This window comes from Aythya ferina, assembly GCF_964211825.1.
Source record: "Aythya ferina genome assembly, chromosome: Z".
In the NCBI taxonomy this organism is placed as follows: domain Eukaryota; kingdom Metazoa; phylum Chordata; class Aves; order Anseriformes; family Anatidae; genus Aythya; species Aythya ferina.
In genome coordinates, this window is record NC_140299.1 from 74,034,097 (window position 1) to 74,047,093 (window position 12,997).

Genomic DNA, 12,997 nt, shown 5'->3' on the forward strand with positions numbered 1-12,997 from the left:
TTCCCCCTGCCCTCTGGTATTTCAAAACTAGTTGTCATGCTCTGCCAGTGTACAAAAGCACATAAGGAACTGGAGTCTCATTGAAATGCCAGAGGACTTCACCTCCTGAAGCTACAGCCACAGTAGCGTTGGGGTGAAGCTGGCAGCATTCACCTAGGCAGGTAATAAAATGCAACCGACAGATATGAGCTGTGAACACAGGGGTAGGTTGGGTGTTTTAAACTATAAACCACAACACCCAAATGGTAAGGACACGGCCCCCAAAACATCTGACAGGAGCACGGCTTCCAACAGAACTATGTAGAGAAACACCTGGTGCTCATTATTTTAAAAGTAATTGTTTTTTAGGTTAATCCACTTGAGTAAGGTGCTCAAAAAATCCTACTGCAATCAATGAACTATTAGAGGAAGAAATATATTCTAGTGATAAAATTATTTCTACTTTTCCTTCAAGTTTCCCAAGAAGACATTAAAAAAAATGTACAGAAAATAGATTCAGAGAAAGAACTGCTTTTAGACACCAGAAGATTCCTAACAAGCAATGATCAGTAAATTCAAGTTGCTCCGTAAATCATTCTTGCTTTCAGAAACAGTGCTCACACCAAGACAACGCCATCACAGTTAAAATACTCTTCATCCAAAGACAGATGCAAGAGAAAGGTTTGACAACTGAGAAGTACAAATATTCAGAGATTATGCTTACTTATGGCATTGGAGGGTCAAGCCTCAAATTCAACTGCACAAGTGTAAGCACACATTTTGATTTGCTTTCTGTTTTACATGTTGGGTTGCTTAAAAGATAGCCCACGTGTCTCATAGCTTCCCTTTGATCTCAAAAGAGGTCAAGGAGAGGACAACATTAACACCTGATTAAGTAGAAAATAGATGTTTTGTTAAAGAATGTATTGATCCCATTCGTACAATTAGGACCCTACTATAACATGTAACTGACTGCATTTGAGGTAGGAAATAACAGCATACTTTGAATGAGCTTCCATGGGTGTGGTTTGTGATGTTTTACACATCAAGAACACAGGATTACCAGATAAGACTGGTATTTAACTTGTACTTACCCATAAGGCATAAGAAGAACATCCAACATAAAGTCCAAAAGCAGCTGTACAGTCTTTGGTTTTTCAGCAAGATTAAATGGAGAAGCTGCTGCTTTCAGTGGTTCAGCAGGGTATTTCATGTGAAAAAGGGTTGGTATTAGAAGATGCATTAGGCTGAAAAACAATTACATTTACTGCAACCATTAAAAAAACACATCTGTTTGTTCTTAACATTAAAGAGAGAAATCTTTACAAACATACCTGATCCTTAACAGCAAAAAGTACTTAACAGAACTTTCAATGATTCACAATCCAGCAGCCTCTATTTGAGACCCAATGTACTTAGCAATGGAAGACAGAAGATAAAGCACCTACACAGACAATGTGTTTATTATACACCACTACAGACAATTTTTCCAAGAGCCTCTTTGCCTATGTACTTGATTTTTGGATAGGGAAAAACCATGTTCCCAAAGAAAACATTTTTTTACACTGATCTCAAGAACAGAAGCAAGATTTTACTGCAAGACCTTTCTGTACAATAAGATCATTTTAAAAATACCTCTATACTGTCACAGTGCTGTAGAAAAAATGAAGACATGATTTTAATGACAATTTCCAGCAACATCCTGATGGAAACATCTCAGTGTAGGTAAGCTGCAGGATCATATTTTTCTACAAGTGCTTAGTATACAGCAGCTCACCACTCCTGTGGTGATGTTATCACCACAGGAAAAAAAAAAAATCAGGAAATGATTCAAATGATTTTACTAAATGACACAAATAGAATATACTCCAAAAATGCGTATTCATACCTATCTTGCTGTGGTTGAGGTTTCCCTTCCATTGCAGTGAGAAGAGTTGGAGCCAATTCACATTGTCTTTCCACAGGCAAACGGGGGTATCCCATCTTAACATAAATTATGGTAAAATTCTAAGGAGTAGAAAAAGCACACAGTATTGGAATAGAACGAATGAAATATACATGCTTTAAATTCTTCTTGTATGCTGTTATATAAATGGCTGTTGGAAACAAACTACGTTTTGTAAGACCAATTTTTTTTAATTCCAAGGCTCACTGGATTGACAGCTTTTAAAGGGGAAGTTCAGCAAGACTTGCTGACAAAGGGTTGAAGAATAACAACGCAAAAATCCCTCTCTAGCTTCTCCTACTCACTGTCTGTTTCACCAAAAGCAGCTTTACCCAAGCCATAGCTTCAAGGAAATAAAATGCAATGTTTTCACTTACTTACATATAATAAAAAAAGTAGGCGTTATTAAATAAATAGAGTCACCAACATAGCAAGTTTTCTCTTGAAACGTGTAATAAAAATAAAATATTTTATATATAAAAATTAAAAATATGTTGTAATAAAAATATCACCATATTTAAAAACTGTGAATGCAATCCAAATAGAGTCTTATGACAGGACAGCAGAGCAGTACTGAGTATTAGGCTATCTTTAATTGCTAGCACATTGATTCAAATACAGCTCAGAACTGCAGAGATTATGTATTCAAATGACCTGGTTGAAATAAGTATGCAAATTTAGTAAAAAAAAAAAAAAAAGATACTTTTTTTTTTAAGTACTACTAAGAGGTTAAAAGCTATTGAAGATGAAGAGCTGAAGACAAAAGAGACTCTTCTAGTGTTTAGTTCATTCTGATAGTTCCTCTGAACAAAGATTAATTGAGAAAAAACACATTAACAAAAGATAATTACAGCATGGTGCTGGTGATTGTGCAAGTTCTTTTTCTCTGGCTTGCCCTGACAAAATGTGAGCCCTAGTTATGATCCAGACATCATCTGCTGATGACAAGTACCACTCTGTGATCAAAATGAATACTGAGTTCAGCTTGTTAAAAGGTGGAGTAAGGAGGAGGAGGCTGGGGACGTGGACATGCAGGGAGCAGGCTGGCAGCCACAGTACACCACCACAGTCCAAAGCAGTGCAGGCCTCAGCTGTGCGCCTCCCTTGGTGGCAGTTATTTGGCAACCAAGTACAAGCTGCAATTCACAGCAGGAAAAGCTTCAGACAACGAAACAGACCTACACGGTGTTGAAGGTGGAAGAATTACGCTTCTCTGTAGATGGGACTTAGTAAAATTTTATGAAGCCCACTAATTCACTGCATGGAACAATATGTATCACGCAGATATATCAGTGAACACAGATTTTTCATGTGTGCTGCCAAAAAGCACAGTTTATGTCACATTTGTCTTCAAACAAGATGGTTCTTCTACTGCTCTACAGAACACAGGCAGACTAGAAGCCCTCAGTCACTCCCAAAAGGAGAACTCTGGATAATCCTACTTGCTTACAGACAATCTCAGAGTACTTCTACATGACTGCAGTTTAAAAGTTGCAATATTTTTCCTTCTGTTTCTGAGGCATCACATTTTCCTTTTATACTGCATATGAATTGGTAACCAGGTAAGATGGACAAAAAGTTTCCCTCTGATTTTATTGCTTTTTCATGGTGAGGATTTGCAATAGATCTACCACAACTGAAATGAAAGTTATCTTCATTAGTACAACATAACATTTTAAAGCTATTTTTGCTTTACCTAATCAGGTGTCATTGAACGACACCTAATCAACAAAATATTTTCATCTTCTCTTGCTCAGCTAATGTCCTGACCCTAAAAACACACAAAAATGTGTTCTCGTGTTCAGAGAAATGCAGATACTTTAATCAAGATGCTGATCCTGCACATGTCAAGAAGGATTGGCAGTGGCTTGCAAAGTAAGGCCTCAACAATAGGCCTTCTATAACACAAGCAGTGACATGTCATGGATTCATGAAAGATCAAGAGTGATTACCAGTATTTTAACAAAGTCAACAGAGTAGCTGTTTTATGAACATAATTTTCACCCACACCAGACTATAAAGTTTAGTTTAAAAGAATTGCTTAAAAAACATCAACCTCATTACAGATAGACACCTGTTAAGAGAACTGACAGAAATAAAACAGGAATTTTAAAGAATATTCTGCTTGTTACAAGTAAATTGGCAACTATTCTGATAAGAACAAATACTTACAGTGACAAAAGACACTGCAGAAGGATCTTGATATTGAACCAGCAACGTCTCTACTGGAAGCTGGATTTTTGGGCGACTTTTGATTCGCTTATTCAGATGAACGAGCAACTCCATGACCTGAGAGGAAGAAAACAAGAAATCTTGTAAGAACCACCAGTGATTTTACTACACTGGACTCCACACATCCCCAGTGCAGTAGGAAGGTATATTGCACACAAGTTGGGATGGAGCTTCCTGATTATTTAGTCTCTGGGAAAATGGTGTGCACTATTAACTGTGCTACCTTGAAGCCACCCTGACATGTCTCAAGTCACTATCAAACACATCAAACAGCTCAAACCATGCCACAGCCAACATCACCACGAAGTAGAAAGGTGAATAGGAAGTGATCACTGTAAACGACCAGTTCTTTCTACACATTTAGCTGCTATCCCTCAAAATTGAGCCAGGCTTGGAAATTTGCATCGCTGCTGTCTGAGATCTATCTTTTGGCTGCAGAGTAACACCAACTCACAACACAGAACAAAAAGCAAAAACAAACACACAAAACCCATCCATATGAGTTATCAATTAACTGTATGCAAACTAACGTTTGGTGCTGAGTAAGACAGGACTGTAATTCTTCAGTCAGGAGGAGCAGTGTCCTTTGTAAATCTTCTAAATTGGATGCTGTAACTGAATGGAGGAACTTAAGAAACTACAGTAATCTCCAGTATCTGGAGCAATGGGTTCAGAGAAATCACACAGAGCACCTGCACCTACCACATAAACCCCAGCAGACTCTCATGCAAGGTGGTCCAAAAATATCAGTGGCACAAAACAGAGTCAGCTCAGCTTCAGTAAAACCAGACAGCCAGTTCCAGAAAGTCACAGAGGCATGGTGACTTCAAGCAATTCAGGTCAAGGAGCCAGGGGCACGCTGTCCTGAGCTGTTGATGGCTCATGACCTTAGTAAAGGCATGGTGAAAAAAGCAGCTAAATAGCTGTCACTGAAGCTGGTGATGGAAACATCAGATTGATATGCATTCTGACCTGCCTGTCATCTAAAACACCATCTTTGCACCCACTTCACAACTAGATACCAAACAAAATAATGTCCAGATATAATCCAGAGGAACTGCATGGCTGACCACAAGCAATGGGAATGAGGCCAGAGATAAGCTGACAAAGTAAAGCTGAAAGCTATCAACCTTTGATATTGATAAAAATTCCCTTTAATTTAGAGGGGAATAAAACTGTCTGCACACACTGAGAAGAAAAGAAGCATGCACATGACATTGTAAGTTTGAGGAAACTGTTCATATTGCCCTTGACAGTTGTTAGAAATAACGGGTTGGATTTGGTTATGTGTGAAGGTTTAGCTCATGCCCTGCTTCTCTGATCATTAACATTGAATCAGTGCACTGATGATCTCAACCAGCAGTACTTATCTGAGCTGAATCAAATACCTGCACTTCTGAGCACGAGTGCTTTGTATGTTTTTACGTTGGCATCATGCAACACGCAGAGAGATACTATCCAAAATGGCACAAACACTGCCAGTGCACCAGAACTTCTTGGAGACGAGTGAACTTGCACTGGATTAGCTGTGTGTGTGACAGACGCTGGGCAGGCAACTGCTTCAGCAAAAGACATCCTAGAGCTGAACTTAGGTCACCTGTCAAACTGTGGCTTGAAGAGGGATTAGATTACCTTTTCAGATCAAATTGGTTAGGAGGACACATGCATTGCGAGCTTATTCGCATACCTAGACTATATCCTAGACCTGAAAATGGATGAGAACAAGGAGTTCAAATTATTAAATAACACAAATAGTATTGCTATGACATTCACAAAATTAAGGACGGGGTAAAACCAAACAGAGCAATCAATGTATTAAGGCAGCAGGAGGGAAAGGAAATTTTATTTTTCCCCTTCCATTCTAACAGCGTAAGGTTGAGGAGAAAGCCTGGAGGTTCAGAGTAAACCTACAGTCTAATCAATCCATCTGCTGTATTGAACCTGACTGGGTTTGCATGGCAAGGGTTTGGCAGCAGGGGGGCTGCAGGGGTGGTCCCTGTGAGCAGAGCCCAGCAGCTGCCCCATGTCAGAGCAGAGCCAGCTGCACCCTGTGGGAAGGATGCATGCTCGAGCTGTTCCTGAACAGCAGCAGAGAAAATGTTATGGATTGACCACAACCCCTGCTGCTCACCCACCTGCATCGCTGGGGGCAGGAGTTAGATGCATTGAAACAGAAGCTGAGCCTGGGAAGAAGGTGGTGGGAGGAAAGGTGTTTTTACTTTGCTTTTAGTTCTCACTATCCTGCTCTGTTATTCACTGAAAATAAATTAATAAATAATAAATTAAATTAAGGAAAGCCGGTAGATGTTGGATTTCAGCAAAGCTTTCAGTACTACCTCGCACAGCATCCTTCTGGACAAAATGTCCAGCACAGAGCTAGACAAGAACATAATGCAACGGGGGAACAATTGGCCGACAGATGGGGCTCAGAGGGATGTAGTAAATGGGGTTACATCAAGCTGGAGACCAGCTACCAGGGGGGCTCTGCAAGCCCCATTTTAGGGAGTTCTCTTTTATGTTTTCATAAATGACTTGGATGCAGGACTCACAAGCATACTAAATAAATTTGCAGGCAACACTACATAAGGAGGAACCGATGCCTCCCTTAAGGGTAGCGAGGACTTGCAGCGAGACCTTGACAAACTAGAGAGCTGGGCATCACCAACTGCATGGCATCTAGCAAGAGCAAGCGCTGGATTCTGCACCTGGGGCAGGGCAACACCTGATATACATACGGACTTGCCCTGGCAGCCCAGAGTGGCTACGATTCTGTTGTGCATCATGCTAGGACTCTTTGATAATAGCAATACATAATATTAATGCTACAAAAGTTGCAAGAGATACCTGACAGGAGACAGCAGAGTTCTGTCACTTTGCCTACAGTCAGTCACTGGGTGAACAAATTTTGTGCTTCTCTTTTCTCTACCCCATCTACTTTTTTGCCTTTCTTTTCCAATGTAAGGAGTGTTCACATAAAAAGCCGTATTTGCCTTCCTTCCATTGCCTTAACATGATTTTGAGGCCAGGGTTGAGTAATGGGCACATTCTTTGCTGTCCACCAGGCATGATTAGAAAACTAGGTATTAGTGTTTAGAAGCCATGAGCATTTGAAAATACACCAGACTTCTTAGACACTTTCCGCCAGCTTAGTAGAAAAATAAGAGCAAGTACCAAATTGAAAAGCTTAGCTCTGACATAAGTAGCAGAAGAAGACAAGGTGCAGATTAAACAGATTTATCTGCATGTTACTCAGTGTTAGTGCTCATTAGAATTTAAAACTAAAAGTGTTCTCCCCTTCTCTCCATATCACTGATGAAATATTTTGATGTCTATGTACAGAATCAAACAAAAAAAATCAAAAACAAATACAATTTATTGTTATACTTTGAATTTATATCAGAAACAGAATACCGAGAGAGTCAACTTCCCTTCTCTGATAATGGCAAGAACAGAATCCAGGGTCATTGACTGGATTTGACAAATACCAGAAAGCACTCATGTTCTTATGATACCATCATCATGTCATACAGATAATAATCTATAGCTTAAGTATATAAAAGGGGGAAGAGGAAACAAGTTTTATTTCATTATTCTTTCTAACACAAAAACTACCCTACATCATAAGAATGACGCGTGACTTTGAGAGACCTCTCAAAATCTAATTTTCAAAGGAGTAGTCCTCCCTCTTTCCTGAATCTCACATTGTTCCAGAGAAAAGACAATGCTTTCCAGATTATAAATGGAAAAAATAGTATCTCTGTCCATGACAAGGAAGTTAAAGCTAGAAGACACAAACCGTTCTGTGATTCTATGAAAAATATCATTTAAAAATACCCTGAGGAGTATCACTAGTTAGTTGGGTGTCTCTCTTCACAGCTTTAAGAGCACGAAAGCATGTATTCAGAAAAACCTTCCTTCTGAGTCTGAACATTTGTCCTTCAGCATCGTGGAATGGTTTTTATGTCTATGGATCCACTTTCATGTGATCATGGCTGGGACCACGTTTTGTGTAAAATCTGTGTTCCAGTTATTGGCAGGTTCTGATTTACTGCAGAGTTCAAGTGAAGGTACAACCATTTCCCTATTTCTTCAAGACAAAGAGGGAAATCCGGGTCACAACCCAAGGGACCCCCATATCCTTCCTCCTCTCCAGCAGCTGACCAAGAAATCCCCTAATTGCTCTGAGAGCCAGCTTCTCCAGTGGTCTCATCCCTAGAGACTACAGTCTCTCCGACTGCTGGCACCATGATACCTTCCTCCTGCCCCCAACACAGAGTCCCTCGCCCTGAAAAAGAGCTGGAAATGGAATTTAACAAGACGACAGGACAGACTGTGCTGACCGGGTGCAGGACAAGGACAGGCAAGCATACCAACCCGTGAGTTGCTTACATGCCACTGGCCCTTTTTATCCATTCTTTCCCCTACTCTACCACAATTGCTTCTCCCTAAGTCACCTCGATCCACCCCTTTCACCACCTTTGGTTCCTCTAACCATCACATAGTAAGGCTTGTGCAATCCCAAAGTGCTCTTCTGCTGCACCTCACTGCATCCACTACTCCTAGGCAGCACCCCCTCAGTTCAAAACAGTGCTTTGATGTTGGCTCATGTAAACCTAACGCAGGGAAAACAAATTCCTTAGGAACATACTGAGCTCTGCCTCCAAAATTGGTTTGTTCCTTAGTCCTATTCCCTGCAACTAGACAAGCCCCAAACCATTTATCAGGTGTTATTTAACGTGCACCTGAATAAAACTCTGCAATAAAGCTGCCATCTGTAGCAGGGAGCCAAACTCTTTCAGACAAATTAAACTGCATCTTAAAAAAACTATTTGGTCCCTCACTCTTAGTTTCTGTTACCAGGTTAGTGAACAAGACCCATACGCAACTCTTCACAGTCTTTTGCACACAAAAGCAGTGTTTGTGTGTCCAGACATGTGATACAAAAAGAGCCCTCACCTGGAAGTCATGCCAGTTTGCCTCTGTGGCAGTAAGTCTCTGTCCCCAGGCTAACTCATAGTTAGCTGGCTTCACGTGGAAAACAAAATACAGCCTCCACACGTCCTGCAAAAAGCCACACATCTGCCAACAGTCCTCTGCTTATACAGGCAATGAGTGCCTTCTCTAAGCCCTGAGAGCTGTAATAAAACCCATTCTTCTTATCACGCTCATGACAAACGTTTTCCTGAGAGAGTAAATTTTCTTCACAGAGAACATCCAAGAGCTGTAAAAGCACCATTCAAAAAATACCTACTTGTGCATGATGAAGACACAACATACCACCACAGTGAAACCGCACCCTTACCTTTTTACGCACTCCTTCCTGTGTGCTGGACAGCTTGAGGAGAAACAGGGGGTAGGAATTTGGAAATAATATTCTGTAACTGCTCATCTGTCTCCGCATGGCCAAGACGCAAGAAACACACGTTCAAGTTGATCTGCAGAGGAAAAAGAGAGAGAAAACCTGTTGAAAACTCAAAATTTCTGTAAGAAGGACTTTTTCTGAAAAATACCCTTATGGGCCTCTAAGAGATGCCACACGCAGTTTCTCCAAGTAATTCTGTCTCAATGCAGAATTCAATACAATACTCAGCACAGATCCACCTTCTACTTTTAAACACTAGCTGACCAAAAACTGTTACGTATCTTTTTTTTTAAACCAAAGGTATAAATACCTAAAGTAGAGGAGGTAAATGGACAGAGCCAGGCACTTTTTCAGTGGCGTGCAGCCATCGGACAAGGAGCAATGACCAAAAAACAGGCCAATACTGAGCAAAACCAGCCCAATGGCTTTCCAGTACGAGCCTCCACAATCACGTACAGACCACTCCTATCAAAGGCAAAAAGCAACTCATACCTCCCTGACATTGTCGTGCTGTGTTTCAAATAAAATCCGGAAACATATCCAAAGGTGGTAAGAAAAGGTTAGCATCTCTAAGTCACTCCTTGCCCTTTTCTGCTTTGACAGCAAAAGTTGTGCAGCTGGAGAGCTGCAAAACTTTTTAAAAGTGCACTTGCTGTGGACCTGCATTCAGGACCATGGCGTTCAATACCTCTGCTAGATAATTAGAGGGCAAAAAAGATTTGTCCAATTCCTGTTGGTATTCTTGCTAAACTTAGGGTTCTGGTTGTCCACAGGGGATCCCACTGCAGATGTTAAGTAAACAAAAACAAAAATGTTAACCTGTAAAAAACAGGACTCGAGACATAATACAGCTAAAAAAAAAAAAAAAGTCTAGGCAAAGCACCAGGTAAAAAGCTTGGGACAAGCCACATCATCACAGCTGTGAATGAGTTAGCAGGCTGTGTACCTGAAAGCAGAAGAAAACAAGCTGTGAAGTGAAAATAGTTGTTAAAGAGCTTGAGACTCCTGCTCAAGAGTGACACCGAAGGGAGAATTCATAGGGCATACTGACCACAGGTTCACTCGTTCTGCCTGTGGCCCGTACGCTGAGCCCACACAGATCTACAAAATCTGGATCAATCAGCCTTATGAAACCTGTACAAATACTGCCTGAATCAGTTAGTGGTCTGTAAAAAAATTGTTAACCTTTTTTTTCCCCTCATCAGACAGCATCATCATGATCATCAGAACAAGATCACAAGTGTGAAAACACAGGAGATGTTGCTGAAACTTAAAAACACAAAGTTTCCCAAAGATCACTCTGTGAAGCTGCTGGGGTGTTGTAACAAAACTCATTTTTCCTCTGGGGAGGAGACCTGCTGCTAGAACAAGGAAAGAAAAACAACAGACTTGGACAAAGAGGTAGAATTTGCAACTTCTGCAAGATCCAGAGGGGGACAATAATCGCAAGAAGCATTTTTCTCAGCGAGCTGGGAGAAGATCCCTTCAAGGAAAACAGATGAGACCGAAGCCTGCTGTCAGCAGCTCAGGGCACAAGGGCCTGAGGGCCATCTGTCTTCGCACGGAGAACGGGGGAGTCCCTATTTTTAAGCACTGGCACGCAGCTGCCCCTGACAGCTACGCCAGAAGCCAAGCAAAGGCCTGCCCGGCACTCCCGATGCGTGGCAGCCACGTCCCACAGGCAGCAAGGGGGACCCCAGCCGGCGCTTCCAAAGGGACCGCGGGTCCTCGAGACATCCTCCAAGGAGGAAAACCATCCGCCCAAAGGGACTGATCTGATCTGCTACAAGCCGGGATTAAAGGGTGACCCAGGAGAACTCTCCTTCAGCAGAGAAGGATCGCCAGGATCCCTAAGCACGGAGCCGAAAACCCCTCCCCGTCCCGTTTTCATGGCCCCCCACCGGGGGACGGTGAAAACCGCAGGGCTGCGATTTTCAGCAGGGGGCCCACCAGGATTTATTACGATAAAAAAAACGCATTGAAGCGAGAGGTCTAACTTGCTTTGCTACATACCACAGGGGGAGGGGAAAAAAAAAAAAAAAAAAAAAAAAGAAAAAAAAAGATGGCACGAGAGCACTTTGAATAAAACACTGGCAAACTAAAATTAACTGCTAGGGCAATCTTACGGCAAGGCGCCTTTTGCCAGTCTAGGGTTAGCCATTGCTAACCCAAACTGAACCTGAAAATGCAACAAAAAAAAATCCAACAAAAACACCTCCTGTACCGTCTCCTTTCACAAGCTGACTGACACAAGGATAACCTGTGAAGTTTTTCAGAAGAAACTGCAAGAAATAAGTAAAAGGGGAGATGATGTTTTCATAAAAACAGAAGCTATATTCCCATCTTAAAAGCTGCTGTTTAAGAAAAAAGGATTGTTGCAAAGGCTTCTCCTTCCTAAAATCTCATGTTTACACTCTCACCTAAAAATTTAGGACTGCAAATACTGCCTTGCTAAGCTCCAGCACCCTCTGTATTAGCTAATTGTAATGTTTTATAAAAATTACTGCATAGTCCATCTACTGCAAGGCTGCTGAACCACGCGGATGGGGAAGACTGTCAGAGACTGAGGGCCACCTTTTAATACAGTCCAGAGGACTCCAGAGAAAAACATCTGGTGAGAAAGCTGAAATGAAAGGGAGAAAGGAGGAAAGGAAGCAGGCTTCGCTGGAACAAACAACTGGAAAAACGCAGTGCCCAGACATGCCAGGCTCTAAATAACTCACTCCAGGATCAAAACTTGCACCTTCAGACCAACGGAGAAGAGCAGGGCAACGCCTGGACCACTCTGAGCTTCGGGGTTCACTCCGCAACAGGGAGGCCCCTTGCTCCATGAGCAAGCTTTGGAAGGAGCAGCCCAAGTAAGATTATTCACTACTGTCATTCAGCACATCACTGATTGCATTATTTTTCATTAAAAAAGTTTCCCTTTATAAGGAAAGGTGAAAGCTAGCAGCCATTTCTTTAAAGAGAGATGGACTGCTACACCACCCAGAACCTGGTTACGAGGTATGTGGACAAACCACAGTCCCCAAGTCAAAACTTACCCACTACCTCAGCCAGCACACCAGAAATCATGTCTGGGTTAATACCTACTCCTAGAAATATGATGTGTGCCACAGCTACCATGATGACCCTTTTGCTGGGGATTAAAAATAAACAGCCAAGAATGAAACTGCATGAGTAAAAAGAATGAATACCAGATGGTCTTATTTTTAAAAACCCGTGCAATTAAGTCCATGCAAAGTTTTGTAGTAGACATTCATGCATTTTGGCATAAAACACAACCTCTTTCCTAGCTGCTGTGTTGCATTTTCATACAACATTTCATTTTTTACTAGTGTTTTTCTTGAAAAAACAAACACAACACACATCTACAAAAGGATGAAACACAAAACAAGGAGAATTTAAACAACATGCACCGTATGTGGAGAGGACCTTCCATTTCCCTGTATGTGGAAGAACAAATTGACCTGCGCAAA

General features: G+C 41.5%; 1 protein-coding gene across 5 annotated transcripts in view; it reads right to left on the reverse strand.

The window, feature by feature from the left end:
- The window catches only part of ECPAS (Ecm29 proteasome adaptor and scaffold), a 62,192-nt gene that overhangs the window by 41,126 nt on the left and 8,069 nt on the right, over positions 1-12,997 (reverse strand). For 2 of the 5 annotated variants that reach the window (XM_084503925.1, XM_084503924.1), the window contains 4 exons: positions 9,459-9,485; positions 4,097-4,213; positions 1,868-1,986; positions 1,074-1,226 (listed from right to left, as the gene is read on the reverse strand). In XM_084503925.1, the coding sequence (XP_084360051.1) occupies positions 1,074-1,226; positions 1,868-1,986; positions 4,097-4,213; positions 9,459-9,485 (416 nt within the window). Of the gene's footprint in view, positions 1-1,073; positions 1,227-1,867; positions 1,987-4,096; positions 4,216-9,458; positions 9,486-12,997 lie in introns of those variants that run through there. The other 3 variants (XM_084503927.1, XM_084503926.1, XM_084503928.1) reach the window with 2 other exon arrangements.